General features: G+C 39.8%; 1 protein-coding gene across 1 annotated transcript; it reads right to left on the bottom strand.

Moving 5' to 3' along the window:
* Positions 1 to 1,504: 1,504 nt before the first annotated feature.
* On the bottom strand, positions 1,505 to 19,365 carry LOC115920675 (deleted in malignant brain tumors 1 protein-like). Its single transcript, XM_030977058.1, has 6 exons — positions 19,144 to 19,365; positions 5,413 to 5,742; positions 4,434 to 4,772; positions 3,480 to 3,803; positions 2,511 to 2,834; positions 1,505 to 1,895 (listed from the first exon to the last, which is right to left on the bottom strand). Exons 1-6 carry the CDS (start codon positions 19,235 to 19,237, stop codon positions 1,570 to 1,572), a joined length of 1,737 nt encoding a protein of 578 aa, XP_030832918.1. The 5' UTR covers positions 19,238 to 19,365; the 3' UTR covers positions 1,505 to 1,569.
* Positions 19,366 to 25,291: the final 5,926 nt, after the last annotated feature.

Here is a 25,291-nt window from a genome sequence, read left to right as displayed (position 1 = left end):
CCAAAAGAAGCCTAAAGTCTGAGTAAATAATTCGAAATATAATTTCATAATATAGTCATTAGAAATAGTACATACAGGTAATAGATTAATCATGAATGTATATAGAATTCTGTGTTTCGTTCAGGATAAAAATTAGTAGAATAATTCTATGTTCTAATATATGATTAGTCTTTTTTTATTTGAAAAAGACAACATGTACATAAATTATTTAACAACGACGGATAGTCAACCTGTTCGAAACGTCGAGCCACTCATCCTCTCCAAGCGCTATAGTTCTCCTTATAACTATAAGCTAAGAAAGATAACCGACAAACAGTCCTTTTCAGGACTACACACCCCCAAGAAAGATTACCGAGTCAGAGTCCTTTTCAGGACTCCTCAATCCTCTCTCTATCTCTCACATGGTGCACCCGCAAGCCTACTGTTTAAATTATTTAATGTTTATCGAGACCTTAAAAACCAATTATGTAAAATGACATCGCATTTCAAAAAGCAGCAAAAGCAAACTACTTCAATTTAATTTAATCTTATGAGTTATTGTTTGTGAATGTCTTTATGAGTAATCACAACGGAATTTGTCTATGTATAGCATAATTTGGGGAAATATATTTTTAGGCGTTAATTGATGTTGAAAGGGAAAAATGTAATTGCCAGCCAAAGCGCATACAAGGTCAACAAAATCTGTCAGATTTCGAAACGACGGCATTTGCTCCGTGCTTCATTTTACCAAAAAATAAAAGGTTAGGGCTAATTTTGAAAGCTGGTTAAATTTAAATTTAAAGTTAGGACATTAGCACATACTTGAAGGCCCAAGGAGCTACGTGCCAACCTCCTGACAATTTTCCAACAATCAACAATAAACAATTATAATTATTACTCACATTTCATTTAAATAAGGAAATAATTGGAGGGTATGTCATCGAATGCTTTTGCAACCTCATGAATAGTAATCCTTTCAGATATACTGTTCTGCTTGGCTGCAAATTGGTCTCACACAACGATAATGTCAAGCATCAGTCATGAAGCCGACTTATAAAAAATACAGAGAAACTGGGCCGGGTTTACGTATCGAGATACCATAATGGGTATAAAGGGTTAGTGTCGAGTAGAAATTCGGTTTAATGATAACTGAGCAATTGTCGCCGGAGCTTTTACTGTAAAGCCCCTTAATCCTACCGCTAAAATGACACCATACCAAGCTTTTACTGTAAAGCCCCTTAATCCTACCGCTAAAATGACACCATACCAACTCAAATCCGATGTATTCTTGGTCATAGGGGTAATCATGAAATGCGGCTTTTTAATATAAATTCCATCATTATCATTATTATTAAAATTATTATTATTATTATTATTTTTTAAAAATATTTTTTTAAAACTAATTAATTAAGTAATTAATTAATTAATTTATTTATTCATATATTTATTTATTTATTTATGTATTTATTTACTAAAATATATATAAATATATATATATATATATATATATTTTTTTTTTTTTTTTTTGGGGGGGGGGGTTGTTTTTGTTTTGGTCTACATGGTGTTGGTCTTGTCAGTGTGACTGGACTATTAGTGTGTTGTTTGAATAGGCAGTGGCGGAGGGTTTAAGTTTGCATCGTGTGGATATATACGCATAGTTTGTTGACACGCCACACCAGAGTTTCCATTCGATGCAGTGGCTGTTTGGATGTTGGTGCCTGCAGGATGAGCACTCAGGGTATTTAGTGGAATCGCTTGTTCCAATGGCCGGGGTGTAACGGCCGTCTTCGATTTACTGCAGGTCCAACATACGGCTATGATAGCTAGCATGGTCAGCAAGGACAAGCACACACCTACAGATGCCATGACGCCCAGGACACGTGAAGATGTTTTCACTGTAGGCGGAGTTGAAGAATCTGCAAGACAAACAATAAAATAAGCAATTAAAGAAATACAAAAATTTAAAATCGTTATAAAGGATAGTTTGCTATTTGTTCATGTTTGAATTTAGGGAATTGTACCCGTGTTTAAAAAAAAAAGGAAACAGAAGAGAGTTAAATGTGCAGGCGCGTACACAGGGGGGGGGGGGGGGGGGGGGGGGTTACCCCCCCTCAATTTTTGTTGTGCTAAAGGGGTAAACAATAGTGTTCTCCCCCCCCCCCCCCCCCCCCACTGAACGAAAAATCTGACGACGTAATTTTTCCAATTTCCGGCACGATTTTCAAATTGTAAAACACCGCCCTGAAAAATTCTTGCGCACGCCACTGTAAACATGACATAGTTCTTTCATATTACGCAATATGAAATATCTTACACCTAACAGACAGATGTACGAACGGGACATACAGATACACGTACATCTGCCAGAACTATCACTGATCGAGAAGAGGGATGGTTCAATGGCAAAACGAAGAGGGGTTAGAACTAAAATAAACAAAGGCTTCATTCTCTACTTCAAACTCGATCAGAAAATTAGACGTTGTGGGAGAGATTTTATGCTGGCATTTCTTTGAAGAATTAGCTCAACTTACCTTCACACTGTACACCAGCATCTTCAGAATGTGCGCAGAAGTGGTTGTCCCATCCGGTATAACTGCAATCGGTCAACCTGGATTCATATCCCGAACAGCCGACATTATCAAGGTATATCGGGTCAGATCCTTGTCCGTATGTACCACCACTCCTGGCTACACTTACACTGCCTGAGTATCCAAGCTGTCGACAAACAACCCTCGCGTCAAGGTCATCCCAACCGTCATCACAGACTGTCCCCCATTGGAAATCATGGAAGATCTCAACCCTGCCTTCATCTGTACCGTATCCGTCAACCAGCCGGATATCTCCCTCTATGTCATCTTTAAAAAATAAAGGAAACGAAGGTATCATACCTCTAGTATGAGGCTGTTCAGAAATAGTCACCCAATTTACCCGCAAGATTCGACCTCTCATTGCCAACAAGGTTAGAAGCTCGAACGTAGTCGTCGGGTTAAGCCCCGAGAGTCCCCATAACGACCTTCAAAGCCGGGTCGACTTTTTGCCATGTACCTCAATCACCAAAGTGTGTCAGTAGAAAGTAATAGGAATGATCATTACTTAACACACAAACACACACAAAAACAGAAGAAATTTTCTTCGGATGGGATGTCAGATGCCCCCTATAGAATCTGGTATCAATTTTTCTTTTTAGACCGAAGGACTACAGTTTGTCACGAGAAAATTTGTGACTATACATTACAAAAACATAAGAACTAAACAATAAATCATGCTTTGCTGCCCCCAAATGCTCTGGTTTGGGTCTAGATAGAGTGTGTGATTAAGTCAAAGAAGAAGTTTCCGATGAAGATATTTGGACCTCACTGCAACAGTTTTGAAGATATTTATAAAAATATTGGAATAATAAGTTCGCCTATAGATTGGAAAAATTGACATGTATATAAACACGGGTTATTTGTATCGACAAGAAAAGGTGCTGTAAATACGTATGAGTGCTCGCGACCTACCACCACAGTAAACACCAGCATCTTGAGAATGTTCGCAGTCGTAGTTGACCCATCCGTCATTATAGCAATCGGTCAACGTGGATTCATATCCCGAACAGCCGACATTATCAAGGTATATCGGGTCAGATTCTTGTCCGTATGTACCACCATACCTGGCTACACCAACATTGCCTGAGTATCCAAGCTGTCGACAAACAACCCTCGCGTCAAGGTCATCCCAACCGTCATCACAGACTGTCCCCCATTGGAAATCATGGAAGATCTCAACCCTGCCTTCATCAGTACTGTACCCGTCGACGAGCCGGATATCTCCCTCCATGTCATCTGTCATAATAAAGGAAACGAAGGTATCAGACCTCTAGTATGACGCTGGCCAGAAAAAGTCTACCCATTTTACCCGTAAGATTTGACCCCTCATTGCCAAAAAGGTTATAAGCTCGATCGCAGTCGTCGGATCTAGCCTCAAGAGTCCCCCAAAATACCCTCAAAGCCAGTAAAAAGTAATAGGAATGAACATTACTAAACACACAAAAAGCAAAAAAAAAGACAAAAAAAGACAACATTTTCTTCGGATGGGATGTCAGATGCCCCCTAAAAACTGGTTTCAATTTTTCTTTTTAGGCCCAAGGACCTCTGTTTGTCATGAGAAAAATGTGACTATACATTATAAAAACCATAAGAAATGAAAAGTTGATCATGCTTTGCTGCCCTCAAATGCTCTGGTTTAGATAGTTTAGATTAGAGTGTGTGATTAAGTCAAAGAAGAAATTTCCCATGAAGATAATTGGAGCTCTCTGCAACAGTTTTTGAGGATATTTTCAAAGAATATTGGAATAATAAATAAGTTCGCCTATAGATCGGAAAATGTACATGACTGTATCTACAAACATTTTTGTTGTTGTTGGTATCTACACGAAAAGGCGCCGAAAATAAGTATGGGTACTCGCGACCTACCTCCACAGTAAACTCCAACATCTTGAGAATGTCCGCAGTAGCGGTAGTTGCCCCATCCGTCATTATAGCAATCAGTTAACTGTGATTCATATCCCGAACAGCCGACATAATTAAGGTGTATCGGGCCAGATCCTTGTCCGTATGTGCCACCACTCCTGGCTTCACCAACATTGCCCGAGTATCCAAGCTGTCGACAAACTACCCTCGCATCATAGTCATCCCAACTACTATCGTAGGCGTAGACACAGACTGTTCCCCATTGACCTTCATGAAAGATCTCAACCCTGCCTTCATCTGAACTGTACCCATCAACCAGTCGGATTTCTCCCTCCATGTCATCTGTCATAATAAAGGAAACGAAGGTATCAGACCTCTAGTATGACGCTGGCCAGAAAAAGTCTACCCATTTTACCCGTAAGATTTGACCCCTCATTGCCAAAAAGGTTATAAGCTCGATCGCAGTCGTCGGATCTAGCCTCAAGAGTCCCCAAAAAGACCCTCAAAGCCAGTAAAAAGTAATAGGAATGAACATTACTAAACACACAAAAAGCAAAAAAAAGACAAAAAAAGACAAAAAAAGACAACATTTTCTTCGGATGGGATGTCAGATGCCCCCTAAAAACTGGTTTCAATTTTTCTTTTTAGGCCCAAGGACCTCTGTTTGTCATGAGAAAAATGTGACTATACATTATAAAAACCATAAGAAATGAAAAGTTGATCATGCTTTGCTGCCCTCAAATGCTCTGGTTTAGATAGTTTAGATTAGAGTGTGTGATTAAGTCAAAGAAGAAATTTCCCATGAAGATAATTGGAGCTCTCTGCAACAGTTTTTGAGGATATATTCAAAGAATATTGGAATAATAATTAAGTTCGCCTATAGATCGGAAAATGTACAAGACTGTATCTACAAACATTTTTTGTTGTTGGTGGTATCTACACGAAAAGGCGCCGAAAATAAGTATGGGTACTCGCGACCTACCTCCACAGTAAACTCCAACATCTTGAGAATGTCCGCAGTAGCGGTGGTTGCCCCATCCGTCATTATAGCAATCAGTTAACTGTGATTCATATCCCAAACAGCCGACATAATTAAGGTGTATCGGGCCAGATCCTTGTCCGTATGTGCCACCACTCCTGGCTTCACCAACATTGCCCGAGTATCCAAGCTGTCGACAAACTACCCTCGCATCATAGTCATCCCAACTACTATCGTAGGCGTAGTCACAGACTGTTCCCCATTGACCTTCATGAAAGATCTCAACCCTGCCTTCATCTGAACTGTACCCATCAACCAGTCGGATTTCTCCCTCTATTTCATGTTTCAAAAGAAATAAAAAGAATATACAATTAACACCTCTAGTATGAGGCTGTCTCGAAATAGTCACCCCATTTTTACCCGTAAGATTTGACCCGTAATTACCATTGCAGAAAGGTAGCTCGACCGTGGTCGTCGGGAATAGCCCTGAGAGTCCCCAAAGCTCAGCAGCCTTTGACCTAGCGGCTTCGATTTTTGACCTAAATCGCTCGACGGTGAACGCTCGATTAGGTCGGTGCCCGGACGGCGACCGCCCGGGAAGCGTTATTTTTTTATGCGGCACAGATTGGGGCTTTTTTAAAAAAGGGGTCTTGACGCAATGTTCCCGGAACCACCGGTAGGTGGCGCACCACACGACTAGGGCTTTAACGGAATACTCTCAATTACTTTCGTAGTAAAATACCAGGTAATGACCTAAAATGCCCCAGATATGTATGTTGTAGCCAACATTTTGACATTGTATCGCATGGAACGCCTTAGAATGGTTTCAAGAGGGTTAAAACGCTGAAAAACATACGAAACAGTATATATCTGAGCCAAAAAGTGAATTTTATTATTTTATTTAGTAGACCTGTGACGTCACACAGAACGTCATCTTCGGCATCATAGGTCTTGGAAGCAACGTCTTCGGAAGCATTCGGATGCTCGGAATGTCACCCAAACAAAATTGAAAGTTCAAGATGATCATGAGGCAAATGGCATCAATGATGGGTAAGTGAAAATGTGATTTTTTTCTTCAAATTGATACAAAATTTGAGCGATTTTGAGCGAGTAACTTTTTAACTGTTTAGATTTTACACTAGAGTCTACTCGAATCATTATTTGCTACGCAAAAGTGTAAATGTAGAAATCGCGTGAACTTGACCAGATTATTTAGCATGTTGGCGCTTAAAATTAAAATGCCATGCACATGGTCATGGGAAAGTGTACCCACGTAGATCTAGTCCCTGCACATGTTATGATTCTTATTTCGCGGCGCTGAAAATCGACCTGTATTGCCGGACACCGTGTTATGTCTATGGCGAAACGCAAAAGTCGCGAGTCGCGCGAGAAGAAAATGCACGGAAAACAAATAGCAAAATGACATTCTTAAAACAAACTTGACAGCCATTCACTTTGCACGGGCATTAGGAAAATTGGATTATTTCATGAAAAAGGCATGTATTTGTCACTCATACGTTAGGCTAAGTTAGATGTGTGGTGCCGGAGGCATCATGTTTTCGGGTTGTCCGTCCGTACGTCCGTCCCGTTTGACCGTTATCACAATATCTCAAGAACCATTTAAGATTTAAACTTAAGACTCGGGAATAGTATTTATCACCATAGGAAGACGATCTGATTAGATTTTGGAGTACGTAGGTCAACTTATGAAATTCCTTGTATTGAGTTTGTCAGCGATATCTCAAGAACCATTTGAGATTTAAACTTCAAACTTAAGGATAGTATGTATCACCATAGGAAGACGATCTGATTAGATTTTGGAGCACGTATGTCAAAGGTCAAGGGTCACAGAGGTCAACTTATGAAATTCCATACATTGAGATTGTTATCATAATATCCAAGAACCACTGGAGATTTAAACTTCAAACTTAATGATAGTGTGTATCACCATAGGAAGACAATCCGATTAGATTTTGGAGCACGTAGGTCAAAGGTCAAGGGTCACAGAGGTCAACTTATGAAATTCCATACATTGAGATCGTTATCGCGATATCTCAAGTACCACTGGAGAATTTTCACTTCAAACTTAATGATAGTATGTATCACCATATCATAATATCTCAAGAACCACTGGAGATTTAAACTTCAAACTTAATGATAGTGTGTATCACCATAGGAAGACAATCTGATTAGATTTTGGAGCACGTAGGTCAAAGGTCAAGGGTCACAGAGGTCAACTTATGAAATTCCATACATTGAGATTGTTATCATGATATCTCAAGAACCACTGGAGATTTAAACTCCAAACTTGTTTAAATTGCTCTATGGCGGAGGCATCATTTTCGACTGCGCGCAGTCAAAATTCCATCTAGTTTTTTGTGTTCTTACGATGCGTCATACATTTCTTGATCACCCCACTCGACTTGCACATTCGATACGTGTAGTCCCGAGCGTAGAACGCGCGTCCGGTAATTCAATAGTGTCCGGTAATACCATGTGTGGGCATACGTGTTCATCTCGTATGACGGGGGCCCTATTACCATTACCCTATTACTATTACACGTACAACAACCTGGCCTACCTTGATCTGGTGACATTATGCCCATGTGGCCAACATTGGGAAACTGGACCACAGTTCAAAGCTGGCATATGGCACTATCCAGCCCAAATTGGTGAACACTTTGTTCCGACTGTGCCTCGCCTCTTTGTAGCGATGAAGTCCAGCACAAACGTACAGGTATGTAATAGGAAGTTCCAAGTTTAATACTTGGCCAAGTATGCTGCAGGCGTAGAAGAGAGACGCCCTGTGCAGCTTTCCACAACCACAAGCCCAGGTCAGGTATTGGTACAAGCACACAACCTCATCAATACAAAAATATCAGGCCAGCGCATGCACCCTCTCAATGACACATCTGCAGCCCTTGCCAGAGAACTGGCGCTTACTGAAATGATATGGTATGCACTTCGCTTCCCATATGTCATCTCCAGCACCACATACGTCCATGCATCCACTAAATCACCCGAGTGTCGCTCTGCCATCTTCAAGCACAGACGCCCTAATCTTCAAGATCACCAACGAGAACAAGATGGTGGTGGCCGCTGACCGATTGGCCCTACCGCGACCGTGGCGGCAATTCACACCATCTCAGGTTACTGCCATCTGTAGTCACCACCAAGGCCAGTACTACCTAGACAACACCACCGCGTTTTCAATTAGACCACCAGAGCTCCTTCTCATTTCCACTTTGGAAACCTACTTACGCTGGTTCACGTGGAAAAAGGATCCTAAAGCACATCTCGATCCAATCCTAAACGCTTCTCATCTTATTGACGGTGTTGGTCGTTGTGTTCGCATTCGTGCTGCTCATGTCTCGCATGCGGCATCCTACATCCATGCCCTCACAACCAGCCCTGATCCAAATATCGCTGTCATTGCTATGGATCTATATGCCCACATATTTGGCCCTGTGCAACAACAACAACAACAACAGGAGGTTCCTGCAACTCAACACTACCAGCGATTCGTTGACATAGCAGACATGAGACGCAATGTAGTTGTCTTCAAGGCACCATTCCCATCAAATCTACCTGAATTCTTTGTCCACATCATCTTGACCATGGGACAATTCAGTACTGAACAAGACATATATGGTCAACCAAACATGACTGCAGCCTTAAGGGCAGCGAAACTAATTAGTGATAATGGGCGTAATGAAACTGATGTCAAGAACATCGCCCGTGCATATGTCACAGACCAACTGCTTTGGTATCCTTTTGGTTCACAAACATTCAGCAAGCACCTCAGTGATGCCCTTCATACGTTGCGCACTATACTGCTTGACCCGCAAGTAAACATTGCGCTCCCGTCAACTACAGAAGAAGACATTGCAGATTCTGTTAGACATGACCTTATCCGGCATGAACGTTTCCTACGAGATACTGCTATAGATGCCTTGGGAGGAGAACCTATTCCCAATTTTCCAGACATTGAACACTTCAAAGAAGGAGCAGTTGAGTTCCTACCTCAAATTACACCAATCAGAAATCAAAGTGCAGCATCATTAGAAGAACAGAACAGGGCACTCAATACATGCATTACAGCAATAAACACATTACACAATAACCAACCCAGTAGCCGTAATTGCTTCGTACTTGTTGGTCCCCCTGGAGCAGGGAAAACACACATTTTGCTCCTTGCAAATACGTATGCCCTCTCCAAGAATATGCCATCACTCTTGGCAGCCATAAACTCCGAACGAGCAAGACGCCTTGGAGGCACCCATATCCATATGCTCTTTCACATTCCGGTCTTAAATGCCAATGTCCAAACAGTGCAAAACATCGTGTCCAAAGCTCTCTTGAGTCTCTCAAAGAAACCTGTACAACTGGCTATGCTGCAGCGACTAAAAGTGCTATTCATAGAAGAAATAGGCCTACTTTCAGCTCAGCTCTTTGCTGCTCTTGACAACATCCTCAGATATGTTACAGGCTCCAACAAGCCAATGGCAGGCATTTTGGTCATAGCCACTGGAGATCCATACCAGTTGGCTCCAGTTGATGGCACACCCTTTTGGGCCAGTCACCATCTTATGACCTCTTTCCACATTATCACAATGAGCCACTATGTCAGAGCATGCCAAGATGCAGACCTACAGCAACTTATACAGATACTGTGCAATGTCAACATCACGAATGAGGACATTGAGAAGTTCATCCACATCATTGGAAATCGATGCCTGCCTCATGCTGTACCATCATGGGATGATGTACCACAATATGCCTTGAAAATCGTGGGTACTAAGGCTGCCTGCGAAGAAATAATTGGCAGATACATTGCACAAAAACAATCTGACCCAACTGTACAATGCAAAACATTCCTTGCTACTGATGAGGTTGAGACTACTCAAGGGGTATGGGGCCATGCCAATGCCAATGTTCAATTCCAGCTTGACAAAGCCTGTCTTGAGCCTAAGAAGTTGGTACTATTTAAGGGACAGGTACTTCGACTGGCATACAACAATACTGTTGCAACAAATGAACTACCTCGCTTCTCTCAAGGTCAACTCTGTATTGTTATGGACTTGCCAAATGAAACTGAACAGCTACGTTTGATGCTTGTTGGGAAGGGTCATACTAAAGCACGCCGCATCCAATTCCGTGTAACCTACTATGTTTGTAGCACGGTGCACAAGGCACTCGGGGAGACATGTCCACAAATTGCTACTCAGATTTCAAGTCAACAACGAAAGTACCGACTTTGGGAAAGAGACCAGTTATTGGTCCTCATCAGTCGAGTCAAAAACTTGGACAGCATAATATTTGTGAAGCATGATCGCAATGACACCATCATGGGCATAAGGAAACTGCTTCAGAATACTCCACAATGGTTACACCACATCAAAAACATTCTCTCTGCACTGGACAATACAACCCCATCAGCCACAATTCAACATACCCATGACCCCTATCCCCCTACAATTCGAATGCAACAGTTACCTGACAGCAGCATTGGCTTTGTTTACATGTTGGTGAGCAACACCCATCGCAACTTTGCATATGTTGGTGAAACAGCATGTATCCAACGCAGACTCCAACAACACAACACTGGTCATAGTTCGAACTTTACGAACAACCCCCAACTTCGCCCTTGGATGTGCTTTGTGCTAGTGTACCGATTTCCAGAGAATGGTGACCATCAGGCAAACATCACTGCCAGGAAGAGCTTTGAATATCAATGGCACAAGATCCCCTTCCAAACACTCGCACCATCTACACGAATGGCTTAATTGTCTTCAACCGCATGCGTCAACGCTACCCAAATCTAATTTGGGAGGACTTCGGACAATTTCACCCATGAACAACTCCAGCCAATGTGAGTACAGACACTATCCCAACATTCACTTCCAACATCAAAATCAGTAGGTGAGAGGATGTATTCCCCGTATGGGTAATGCATCCTCTCACCACCAGAATCCTTCATCAACAACAGTCATCCTCCAAGCACAGGAACATTACACAAAATTATGTGCAACATCAAAACAGTTCAAGACATGTACCAGTAGGCCTACATTAAAATCCCTTCAGCATGCCTTCAACAAACACTGCATGTAGCCAAAGTAATTGTACCTGTTGATTTTGCTAACACCTTAATCTTTTAATTATTGTCCAACACTAGCATTAACCTGTAACTCATACCCCCAAATCTTCATATCAGAAAGATGTAATATATAGATTTCATTCTTTCTTATTCCAGATATCACCATGCTAGCACAATACCTTGAAGCAGGGGACCTTGATGCAGCCATGGCAATATTTAATCATCCCACGGTGACTAACGTGACATTATCAGAAGTCTTGACCACCACATCAGAGAACACAAGGTTGACAGCCCAAGTGCTCTCAGTGAAGAAACCCAAGCCCAAGAAGTTCCAAAAACATGGCAACAAATTTTCCAAAGTAGAAAAAAAGTATGACCGGCTTGTTCTCCTCAGGTAAAAACATAACATCCGGGGGGGGGGGGGGGGGCAGTGTCATTACAACGTGTACACCATGCACGTGTGAAAAAAAACGCGTAAAAACGGTTGTTTTTCATAGTAGGACGATATACGCGCGTACATTGAAAAGGGTATCAAAATCGCCAAAATCACGAAAAAAGGGTATACTTTTAACGGATTGTTTACTTTAAAAGGGTATCTTTTCAAACTTTAATACTTGTTTAGGGTATCCTGAGATTGACTTTCAATTACGTGTTTAGGGTCTATTTTGAAAGTCCATACACGCGCATGGTGTACACCTTGTAATGACACTGCCCCCCCCCCCGGGCATAACATTCCAACTACCAACCAATTGTAATCATATCTTTTATGTCAGTCAGCAGGCTTCCCCTCAAAACAGTACTTATCAACCAGAATTGTGAGGCCTATTGCAACAGGACACCTCTACTATGCTTGTCCATCTCAAATACCACCAACATTGTAACATTACGTAGTCACAGTTACAAACACTATAAGTTTCACACACTACCTAAATATCTCTGTATCAATCTTTCAGAGAACTCACCGAAGGTGACCTCTTCTATCTCCTCACCGAAACACCCATGGATACAAGACAACTCTTCAAAATCCAGAACTACACTTGGATTGGAGCAACCGTTGGGTTATTTGAGGCTGAATACAACACCATGCTGAACCACGTTCCCATCATAAAGCTCGACCAGCCACTTCTGCCCATAATACCTACAGTTATCTACCACATCACAAGACCATTTGTCGCAGAGTACTCAGATAAACTCATCCCAAGACCTCTTTACATCAACCAAGCCAAGTACACTTACTGTCACCAAAGCTAATGTTATCATCGGTTGTGGAGCAGACTTTTGTGACAGCCAACATAACGTCAACACTCAATGCCCAGCTACCGTCACCCAGGACATAGCGAAGCGAGTGATACAATGCCGCATTACATCCACAGAGGCTAATATAAGCAACTCTCCATTCACCTCTGCATCCTTTTCAAGACTCTTCCTCTCAGAACATGCAATGAACATGCACTGGTATATCTGAAAGAAATGTGCTCCCTGATTATTACCGCAGTGCGCTTAACTGCGCATAAATACGGTACAACTCAGTTTATGATAACTTCCGTCCCATGTACATGTGTATGTGTAATATTTAATAAAGCATTATTTCATCACACAGATTTCTCAGCCATCCTTATGTACATCTACATGGACTATTGCTGCACTCTGTTCCCATACTGCTGTAGCCTTGTCCAATCTTCAATATCACCCTGCCTCTGGTTTTTCACTTGCTCCCATAATCGCTTCACTGGTAAAGAGATACAATGCACTCTCGTTATAAAGAAGTCCTTGGGACCCATGAAATTGTTTCTTTATAACGAAATTTCTTTATATCAGGGCTGCCAAAACAATAGAATACAAAGGAAATCCAAGATATGGGACCAGAGATTTTACTTCTTTAAAATGAAATTTTGTTATATCAGTGTTCTTTATAACGACAGTGCACTGTAAGTGAATGAGGGAACAACTTCTTGAGGGGAGTGTACCTGTAAGGGCATTCCAATACTGCCACGACACTTCCCCCTATACTCCTCTCGAGAGGCTGTTCCCTTGTTCCAATACTTGCTTCACTTGAGAGTGATGACATACATCATATGTGAATGAGTGAATCGCCATTGTGAAGGGAGTGTACTTCCTCCTGGCCCATACATGTACTCCTCCACCAATGCTTCACGTTTGGACCATCATTGATAAAAAAAAAAATAGTAATTATCTTAAATACTGTATATACTTTGGAGGTCAACAGACTTTTCCTAAATATAAACGTTACACTTATGTCAGACCACTCAACACACGGTCCATGGTGTCATTGTCTTTTATTGGTCACTGCCACGGGCGGGGAGGGATATCTTATCCACATTCTTAACATCCTGCATATCCTTCACTTCTAGAACACCATGTACAGTGCACTCTCATTATAAAGAAGTCCTCGGGACCCATGAAATTTCTTTATAATCAAATTTCTTTATACATGTATCAGGGTTGCAAAAACAATAGAATACAAAGGGAATCCCACATATGGGACCAGAGATTTTACTTCTTTATAATGAAATTGTGTTATATCGGTGTTCTTTATAACGAGAGTGCACTGTAAACGTTTCTCCACCACATTATCGCACATCAAATAAGCACAATTCCAACACGTAAAAAAAAAACCCGAAGCGCCCTACGAAGTTATTTAGAATTTTCATTATTGTTGGGATATCCATGCATAATAGGATTTGCACATGTCTATACCCATCATGCTTCCACCCCCCCGGATGCACCACAACATGTATAAATCTACAAGTAGCCCCTTTCATCTGGCCAGACGCAACACATGGCATCTATCTCTAGTTCCGAGCTGGATTTCTGGATTTACAGACTAATAGTGGTCGTGTGCGTAATAGACAGTACAAGTAGTCGAGGTCTGTTTTTCTGTGTTATGGAAAATCATTACATCAACAATTAAAATGAAATTGGAAATCTGAAGAGGAGGCAGCACATCAATAAGGAGAACATCACAATAATTAGTCAATAAAACTTAACTAACTTAAACGAAGAGGAATGTTATCTAAACACATAGTTCGCGATGGATATTCAAACTTCTTCGCAGCGCTAATGCGCTAGCGAACATGACTAGTCTCACGTACGTGCAGACACTATTTAGAAGGGAAAGAACGTACTTCCCATAGGCTCAACACGCGCCATGCCCCAATCTGTGCCGCATAAAAAAATAAAGCGCCCGGGAACTGAGCGTACTTTGGGCGGCGAGTGAAATCGAGCAGGCGCCGCCCAAATTTTAACTCCGCGCTAAATCTTCAGCAGCGACCGAGCGATGCCCTCAAAATCAGCGCCTGGGCGGCCGCTGCTCGGTGCCTGGGCGAAATTGGCTCAAAACTCGCCGCCCGGCCGCCGAGCAGGCTACTTTTAGGTGATGTGACCATAGTTTACCCTCCCCCCCCCCCCGCCGTTTGGATAGATGGCAAGTCTGTCATTTGGCCCCTTCACATAATCCGGTCATAATGTTCATAAAGCAAGTACCTTTGTTTTACGCAGTGCATGCAGCAAACCTTGACATGGTTATCCCTGTAAAGCCCAAATCCAACACACATAAATAGCAACAACAGATTGCAAACACAAATGTCAAAACATTCACAATATAAAAACATTTCGCCCACAAGTTAAACAATCTGTAATAACCATGAAATGCAAAAACATGTTACCTACAAACTGTAAAATTTGTACATTGTCACCACACATGACATGGCATTGCAACGGCAATGGTTAAACTACTAATGTATACAATAATAAAATTGAACACCATACACATATCATGGTAAGTTACCGTACATCGGATATGCAAACATTGAGTTTTTACTTTTGTGGTTGAAAAATTAGACTTTTGAGGGAAAAAATGAATTATTTACATTTGTAGGCAAAAAGCTCTTAATTCATCACATGGTTAAACATATTGTTACATTTGTTGTATAAAGAAAGATATTTTGTGGTTATCTTTTTACATTTAAGGTTCAAATGTCAATGGTCATATTGACATTTGCGGGTCCTCTGTTTGTACATTTGAGGTAGTTCTTTACTTTCATGGGCTCTAATCCCACAACCCCCCCCCCCCCCAAAAAAAAAAAAAAATCTGCCTGGCACCACTGAACTTTTGGTTTGGTGTTTTGTCATTCTTTTGTTGTTGTTGGGGGAGGGGGGGGGTGCATGTCAGATAAAGTAACAAGAAAAAGAAAAATGACTGCAGCCAGGCTTTAATGAAACGGCTAAATGCTGGCACATCTGACCAAGCACTTCCAATCATAATTACAACTCATAATCATAATGACGTACACGCTACTATTATACTGACCCCCCAAAAACAATTTTCTGCCTACACCACTGAACTTTTGGTTTGGTGTTTTGTCATTCTTTTTTGTTGTTGGGGGGGGGGGGGGTGCATGTCAGATAAAGTAACAAGAAAAAAAAATGACTGCAGCCAAGCTTTAATGAAACGGCTAAATGCTGGCACATCTGACCAAGCACTTCCAATCATAATTACAACTCATAATCATAATGACGTACACGCTACTATTATACTGATCGAAAAGATCCTTTCACTATTTGATTATTGGAAGACCATTACAGTGCCATACTAAATATCACACTCTAAGCGTTTACGTGATGCATCAAGGCAATTTATTCCTCGTTGGTTAGAATGTAATCAATTAGAATATAGCTCCCCCCCCCCTCTCTCTCTCTCTCTCTCTCTCTCTCTCTCTATATATATATATATGCATATGTACACACTCTGCACAAAAAGAAAGTAGCCTAGACACTAATTTTCAAATAAATTTATAGTATAAACTTATCATCATGTTTATCCAAAAAAAAAAGAGAATATTATTCTTTAATAATATATTCAATTAGAATCATTCAATTCTTGCATGACTAAATATGTAGTTCTTTGTAAGTGTTGATATGTTTGTTATTGATGTTATTGTAATGCCTAACGCGTTCATTTTATTAAGTTTCTGTTTCCACACACAGTTGAAAAACTGTATTGCAACACTTTATAACACAAACTCCCACACACACAACAAAAAAGCCTACAGTGCTGGACTACTACAAAGTATTCTCGCTCCCACTGAGAACCCCATTGTACTATTTACAATAGGCTATTGACATGATAACTATGTTGTCATATCTACCTCGCAATAAACACTCATTTCATTTGTGTAATAGGGCAGTCATTCGTGGGCAGAGAATCGGTAAAATACCCACATCAACATGCAATGATGAAGTTATAAAAAATTGACTGCGAAGAGGGCCACATACAAAGGGACATAGTGCATTCTCGAGATCACCGAGGAACTTTAGTTTTAACCCTGACCCGAAAACTAAACAGTCAATATTTGTTTCATATACTGCATTTCTGGTGACATATCTCAAAAAGATATATTTTAACAAAATATGCATGTAAAAGTGATTTTTTTTTTGGTCGACTCGAAGGACGTTACCCGTCTAAGAGCATTCATTGAGCGTGTGATGATCAATAACATGAAAAATTGTTAACTTTCTTTTCATTGTATATTCTTTTCATATGATGTAAATAAAAATAAACAAACAAACAAACAATAAGCACACTCTTCTGGTATCGTTCGTTAATTCTATAACTGGAAGGATTGACATTGTGCAACCCTTATATAGAACAGTATATAGGAACATGGAAGAAAAGTACACACTCATCAAAGTTATTTAGCATAACCCACCACTGAATAATTATTTGATCAATACAGTCTTTATCCCGGATTCTCAGGAGTTATCTTACATACTTAATTTAGTAGTTGTTAATGGTAATGAGTTTTCTTCTAAAGTTGCCATGATTTACATTCATTATTGCACTTTTATGTTTTCTCTTGCTTTCGTATTCCATCACTGTGCTAACCTGCCTTGGGGGAGGCTGCTTTTTACCAGGTAAATTTCTGTTGTAATGATTCGATTATTTCTATGAGGTATACATGGTATATATATATACTGTCAAGCCATTACGGTACGTAAGGCTAATTGCCCTTTTTGTTAACCCCACATTCCCTTGAAATTTAGTTTGCTCCTTCCCTTTGTATTTTTCTTGTAATCAACCTTTTATCTGTATACCATGCTGATATGTTTTAATGTGTTTTATGGAGAATGAAATAAATGAAATGAAATGAAATGAAATGAAATGAAACTTCATATACTTATATACAGTATATAGGTCTAATACATCCGAATGCAAATATTTGTTTAATCAAAATTTCTTATGGTGGAGTTATCTTCATAATTTGTATGTCGTCACTTCCACCTCACAATAAACATTCTATTTCATTCTTGTAATGGGCAGGGAACAAACACAATCTACCAGACACAATTCAGTTTCATGTTTCTCCCTCATGGATCGTTTTTGTTTAAAGCAGGAACTGATTTGCTGCTCGTAACCAAATATATTAGGTTTAAATATGCTATTTAGCCCTTTTAAGCAGATATCTAAAAAGTCAGTTCAAAAGGTAGTGGTAAAGCAAGATTATAATGGTGGTTAGAATTGTATGTAGTAATTCGTAATTACTCGTCTCGTCTCGCACATTAGATAATTATATTCGCATCACAATACACATATAAAGTCATACCAGTCGAATTGATGACATATTTTTCTTTCCATTAGAAAATGCTGGTTTCTCAGAACATCTATTTACTTTGTCTTTTACATATTGACACACTTTAACAATAATTGTAGATTCAGCTTCTTTCTCGGCCATGTACAAATATTTGAGCAGAAATTTTCTTTCAACACTGCGAGTTCCTTCATGGCTGAACATATTTCTTGTTTAGATATTGGAACTTGCTGTATTTCATCAAAACTCTGTCGGCCGGGTCACCGAAATGCATCACTTTGGACAGCAATTTTCCAACTACTACACGTGATTGTAAATTTTCCAATGGTTGTTGGAGAAGTTTGAATCATACTCGATTATACATCATAACATATTCATGGAATTGAATGGATTTTTTGGTTTTTTTTGGGGGGGGGGGGAGGGTGGAGGATGGAGGGGAGGGGGTCATTTTCGCTGTTGTTCTTGGTTTAATTTTGTATTAAATTTTGATATCGAGTCCTTTACGGTATTGAATTCTGTACGAGGCGATGATTCAGAATTAACTTGATTAATGTGTTATTCTTCGAAAATAACCAATGATATTTGGATTTATGTAGAATCGTGCACATAAATGTTTTAGGGAATACGATCAATAAATTATAGATATAAATGATTTCATTCACCTGTTATGAATAAATATTTTTTAATAGTCAAAATGCAAATTGCATACATTAATATTGTTGCTAACTTCCAAGGTAGGACAAAGTTCATGGCTTGTCCTACCCGGCATCACGTAATGTATGCAATTCGCATTCTGAATATTGAAATACAGTTATTCGAAAAAAGATTGAAATAATTTGTAACGAGGCACTTAACAAAGATTTTGTGCATTAAATTTGATTACATGACGAAAATTACGTCTTAAATGTTGTAGTTCGTAACCATGACGTCAACTCCTGGTAGCCAGAGAAAAATGCATGAACTGAAATTAATCAGCCAACAGGTATATATTCACCACCCCTCAATCTTAGACATTGAATTGAGACTTACCGCATCGTATGAAGTTTGGAAAGAACAAAACGAAGAAACACGACATCCATAGTTTTCCACTCCACACCAGTTTCCCAAGAGCAGGTGACGCCATATTTCACGTCCAATACCAATGGCGCACCTGGTTAATATGTATTCGTGAACGGCCCTATGAAATATAAATGAACCGCTGTAAACGTTCACGCGAACAATACAAAACTAGAAATGCAATCGTATCTCAACGATGTGCGTGCAATGACGCCATGTTTCTACGTGTCAAACGAAAGAGCTTTTCTTGGACTATCCAGAGCAATTTGTACGAAGTCTGTAGCTTCTGTGTTACTTGAGATAGGTGGGGCGAAAGAAAGGCCACACCAGTGACCTTGATGGGATGGTATTGACTACACCTACGAAGTTTGAAAGAAATTGGGATAGGGGAAAGAACATAGAAAGGGCTCACAAGCACTGCGTGCAAAAACCAATGGGATTTGGTGCATGTTCGTCATTGCAACAAAGATCGTTCTGGGGGTCACTAAGCGTGAACCCGATTTGCCCCATAGACAATGCGTGTAATGCATGGGCGGAAAACGTACAGGATCTGTATTATGACGGGAGTTAAATTGTTTTTTCTCTCTCTCTTTATGTCTCTTTATGGGCCGTATTTGGTATCATTGGAAAGAGAATTTCATGGTTGCTATTGTGAACCACTCTTTTTTCTGTCTATGATGATCCTATCGAAACACGTGATGTAAAAGAGATTTATAGGACAAAATGGCGTCTTAAATGGCCCCCTTGACCAATTTCAAAAATCTGGCCACGAGGTGCCCTGCGTATTGCAACTCGGAATGTCACTGCAAATTTTCAAGGAAAGAAAAGGACGTTTAGGGGGCGAAAAGTAGTCTGAAAAAAATGACATTATAGCCGATATGTGTTATAATTGGGTGAAAACTCGGGGGAATTCGTATAGGTACCCTTGTTCAAATGTGATTTACTCAAAATTGTCTGTGTGAACATATACCATACTTGGTATCATTCGAAAGGGCACTTCATTGCGGTCAGTTTGACACCATCGTCATCTGCGCGCAATGTACTGCACGTATTCAACGCGCTATTACGTAATGCATAGCAAATTCATCATTTTTGGCGATAACTTTGCGAAGAGGGCATTAAAATTTATTCAACTTTGCAGACAGTTGTCACGTATATGGATACATGTGTCTGCCAAGTTTCATTGATGTAGGTATAAAGATCGCTAATTTAGAGCAATTTGAAGTTATTTCTCAATTTTCTTGAAAATGGCGAATTTGGAGGGCATTTTTCGCAAAGTCGGTCAGTGTTAGGGTATATAATTTTGTATATGGCTGGAAAGGGCATATGTTCAGGTATCTAAATCCAAAAAAGGGTACGGGTCTGCCAAGCCAAAATGGAGATAGGGCCACAGAAAGAAATCCCATTCCCAGAAGTTTAGAGGGCGCTATTTATATTTTGCATAGACATTGGAGCGTGAAATTTGGCATGGCTATGTGCAATCATGAGATAAAGATACTGTGAGATTTAAATACAAAACGGAATTTATATGAGAAAGTTATGGCAGTTTTAGATTATTTAGTGGTCCATTTTTCAAGAACTTGAGAGATTTTTGACGGAGTCGGTTTTAGATTTGAATTTCGAGTATGAAGATGGCATTTTGAAGGTCAAGTTATACGTCGCAGATGAAAGAACATCTCTCAGCTTATCTAGAGGAATTTGTTAGAAGTTTGTAGGATCTAGGATAGTGAGATAGGAAGTAAGGTATAAAGGCCTTAAAATGGACCAGAAACGGACAAAATGGCGCCTGGACGGTCATGCATGAGTGATTTCCAAAATCGAAGAATGTAGTGACCTTGATGGGATGTTAGAGACTATGCCTATGAAATTTGAAAGGAAAAGGACATGAGGAAAGCACCTAACTAGGAATCACAAACACTACGTGCAAAACGAATGCGATTTCCTGACGATAAGGATAAGGATAAGGACTAGAAATGCAATCGTGTCACAACGATGTGCGTGCAATGACGCCGTGTTTCTACGTGTCGAACGAAAGAGCTTCTCTCGGACTATCCAGAGCAATTTGTACGAAGTCTTTAGCTTCTGTAATATTGGAGACAGGTAGGGCGAAAGAAAGGCCTCAATAGTGACCTTGATGGGATGGTAGTGACTATGCCTACGATGTTTGAAAGAAATTGGGATAGGGGAAAGAACCTAGAAAGGGCTCGCAAGCACTACGTGCAAAAACAAATGGGATTAGTTGCATGTTCGTCATTGCAATCAAGATCGTTCTAGGGGTCAAAAGCGTGAACCCGATTTGCCCCATAGACAATGCGTGTAATGCATGGACGGAAAACGTACAGGATCTGTATTATGACCGGAGTTAAATTGTTTTTTCTCTCTCTCTTTATGTCTCTTTATGGGCCGTATATGGTATCATTGGAAAGAGAATTTCATGGTCGTTATTGTAAACTACTCTTTTTTTTTATATGATAATCCTATCGAAACATGTGATGTAAAATAGATTTAAAGGACAAAATGGCGTCTTAAATGGCCACCTTGACCAATTTCAAAAATCCGGCCAAGAGGTGCCCTGCGTATTGCATCTCGGAATGTCATTGCAAATTTTCAAGGAAAAAAAAGGATGTTTAGGGGGCGAAAAGTAGTCTGAAAAAATGACGTCATGGCCGATAAGTGTTATAATCGGGCGGAATTCGTATAGTGACCCTTGTTCAAATGCGATTTACTCACAATTTTCTGTGTAAACATATACCATACTTGGTATCATTCGAAAGGGCACTTCATTGCGGTCAGTTTGACACCATTGTCATCTGCACGCAATGTACTGCACGCATTAAAGGCGCTATTACGTAATGCATAGCAAATTCATCATTTTTGGCGATAACTTTGCGCTGACGTTATTAAAATTTACCAAACTTGACAGACAGTTGTCACGTATATGGATACATGTGTCTGCCAAGTTTCAACGACGTAGGTATAAAGATCGTCATTTTAGAGCAAGTTGAAGTTATTTCGGAATTTTCTTGAAAATGGCGAATTTGGAGGGCAATTTTCGCAAAGTTGGTCAGTGATAGGGTATATAATTTTGTATATGGCTGGAAAGGGCATATCTTCAAGTATCTAAATCCAAAAAAGGGTACGGGTTTGCCAAGCCATAATGGAGATACGGCCACAGAAAGAAAGCCAGTTCCCAGAACTTTAGAGGGCGCTATTTATGTTTTGCATAGACATTGGAGCGTGAAATTTGGCATGGCTATGTGCAATTATGAGATAAAGATACTGTGCGATTTAAATACAAAACAGAATTTATATGAGAAAGTTATGGCAGTTTTAGATTATTTAGGGGTCCATTTTTCAAGAATTTGAGAGATTGTTGACGGAGACGGTTTCAGATTTGAATTTTGAGTATGAAGATGGCATTTTGAAGGGCAAGTTATACAGCGCAGATTAAAGAACATCTCTTAGGCTATCTAGAGGAATTTGTTAGAAGTTTGTAGGATCTATGATAGTGGAGATAGGAAGGAAGAAAGAAAGGCCTTAAAATGGACCAGAAACGGACAAAATGGCGCCTGGACGGTCATGCATGAGTGATTTCGAAAATCGAAAAAGTAGGTGACCTTGATGAGATGCTAGAGATGATGCCTACGAAATTTCAGAGGAAAAGGACATGAGGAAAGCACCTAACTAGGAATCACAAGCACTACGTGCAAAACGAATGTGATTTCTGGACGATAAGGAGAATATTAATGGGGCAGAATGTGAACGAAAACAAGGCAATGACGAAGGTTCGTCATTGCAAAAAGGAGGAAAAGGAGAATATTAATGGGGCAGAATGTGAACGAAAACAAGGCAATGACGAAGGTCGTCATTGCAAAGAGGGTACCAATGAATAGAAAAGAGGGAGAGGGAGTATGACTATGATTCACGTTCTCACTGCTATTTTCCTCGCTCTCTCTCTCTCTCTCTATATATATATTATATATATATCTCAATGTCTCTCTTTGTTTCTTTATTTGTTCTCTCCCCCCTCTCTCTCTCTCTCTCTCTTACATATTTAACATGTTTTTCTTTGACGTCATATCAACTCAAATATATTCCTGCTTTTAATTAAGAAATTATTGCTCTATCTGAAAATAATTTTTTAAGCAATTTAGCTAGGAGGTGCATGGTAACCAAAGTTACCTTAGGAGCAATCATTCTTCATACCTGAAAAGAAACAATTAAGCATAATAATCCAGCAAAGATCATCATACCAAAATAACCATTCCGCCTTGACTGTTGTGTATAAAAGAGACTTAACTGTACCCGTGAAAATGTCGCTTCATTAAAAAAAAAACCGTCAGCAAACGTTCGCATTTTTTCAGTTTTCCCGGCAGAATGATATTCCACTCCATATGATGGTTTATCACTCGTTAAAAATGCAACGAGACAGCACGTTTACATATAAATAGATAATGAGGGCGATATATACAAAAAAAAAAAATAATAATAAAATCTAGCTGAAAGTAGGGGTGAACGGAAAGAAATGGGACATGGAACAAGTGGGCCACCCCATTTAACTCGAAAGATAATTAAGCTTTTGTAAATGTTTAAAATTCTACAGAAGGTCTGAATTATGTTTGTTCACAAATGCATCTATGTATAACTGTACCGCAATTTTGCTCGTAGATTTGATTATCGCTTCTTTTGGTCATTTTTTCTCCTGTTTTTCGGCATGAATTGTCAAAGGTTTTACCAGTTTTTAGAAGATCTGAATACAGTTAGAGGTCTGATACAACCCAATAAATTTTAATAACACTTTTAATGAATCTTTACAATTATTTGTTGGTATTCCATTTAATCCAAGCTACATTTTGTGTATAACAGGAATGTCAATTTTAACCAATCATAATCCATAGACATTTAAAATAAAAAAATATATCAATTATACCTCTAATAACATTATAAGCATATGTCAAGTAATACCTGTTAATAGTGATCTATTACCCTTAATCTCTCCAGCGATTAATTTGGGACAATCATCTGTAAAATTGTTATATTTTTTTCATTTTCACCTCCATCATTGCAGGTGATGTCTTTCCAGCACGGATCATCTGCATCAATAACCATTTTTGTTTTAATAGGTCAGGAAGAGATCCTCACGTTTACATGTTTTCTTCTTTAAAGACCGTCAACACTACTGAGCCAGAAGGGATTAGACCACTCAGCGAGGTCACTGACAGGTGGCTATCTCATTAACTCAGCTCTCAACTAACATAAGAAAAAGAGGATCATGGGGGACCAACAGGCACCGATTGGGGAAGTTTTCTATAAAGAGGGAGCAAGTAGCTACAAGTAGGACAGTGTGGCTTTAAATTCATAATTCATCTTTATTTTTTAAGAACCCATAAACAAGGTATTGCAAGGTAAATTAGAAATTTAGGAATTTTCAAAGAAAACACATTTATTGAAAAAGATAATGCTTTGTTTTCTTCAATTAAACATGGATGTGAAAGATATCGGCATGCCTTACGCTGCATATTTTCCACACGATTCAGACAGCAACAAATGGAAGAGATGTGGCAATCAAAGGAAACAAAGTAATTGTTAAAACAAAAATAATTAATATCTCTTTTAAGAAAATGTGTGTAAAAAAATTCTTTAAAAAAAAAAAAATCGAATGTTAGAGCAGAAAATGCACTAATCTGCAATGTTATGTGCGTGTGTGTGATGTATGTGCGGGTATGGGGGAGGGGGTAGGAGGGTGGTGTACGACTGTAATGTGATGGGCGTGGGCGCCACGCGCGCGTCTGTGTGTGTGTGTGTGTGTGTGTGTGTGTATGGGGGGGGGGGTTAGTGGTGCACGTCTGCAATGCGATGGGCGTGGGCGTTACGCGTGAGTTTGTGTGTGTGTGTATGTGTGTGTGTGTATGGGGGTCATCTGTAAGATCATCTGTTGGTTCAAATCAATTGCAATAGATACCCGATATGCACTTTGCTCCTTTTCAAGACTGAAACATTTTTGCGCGAACCATCTTTCGCAACATTTTTGAAATTAGGCAGTGCTCACTCAAGCATAATATGTTGTCAACGGTTTTGATGCCATCCGAATGAAAAGACCCTCAAACATACATTCATAGAT

The sequence above is a fragment of the Strongylocentrotus purpuratus genome, unplaced genomic scaffold (assembly GCF_000002235.5).
Source record: "Strongylocentrotus purpuratus isolate Spur 01 unplaced genomic scaffold, Spur_5.0 spur5_scaffold_9, whole genome shotgun sequence".
Lineage (NCBI taxonomy): Eukaryota > Metazoa > Echinodermata > Echinoidea > Camarodonta > Strongylocentrotidae > Strongylocentrotus > Strongylocentrotus purpuratus.
This window is presented reverse-complemented; position numbering and strand designations above follow the sequence as displayed.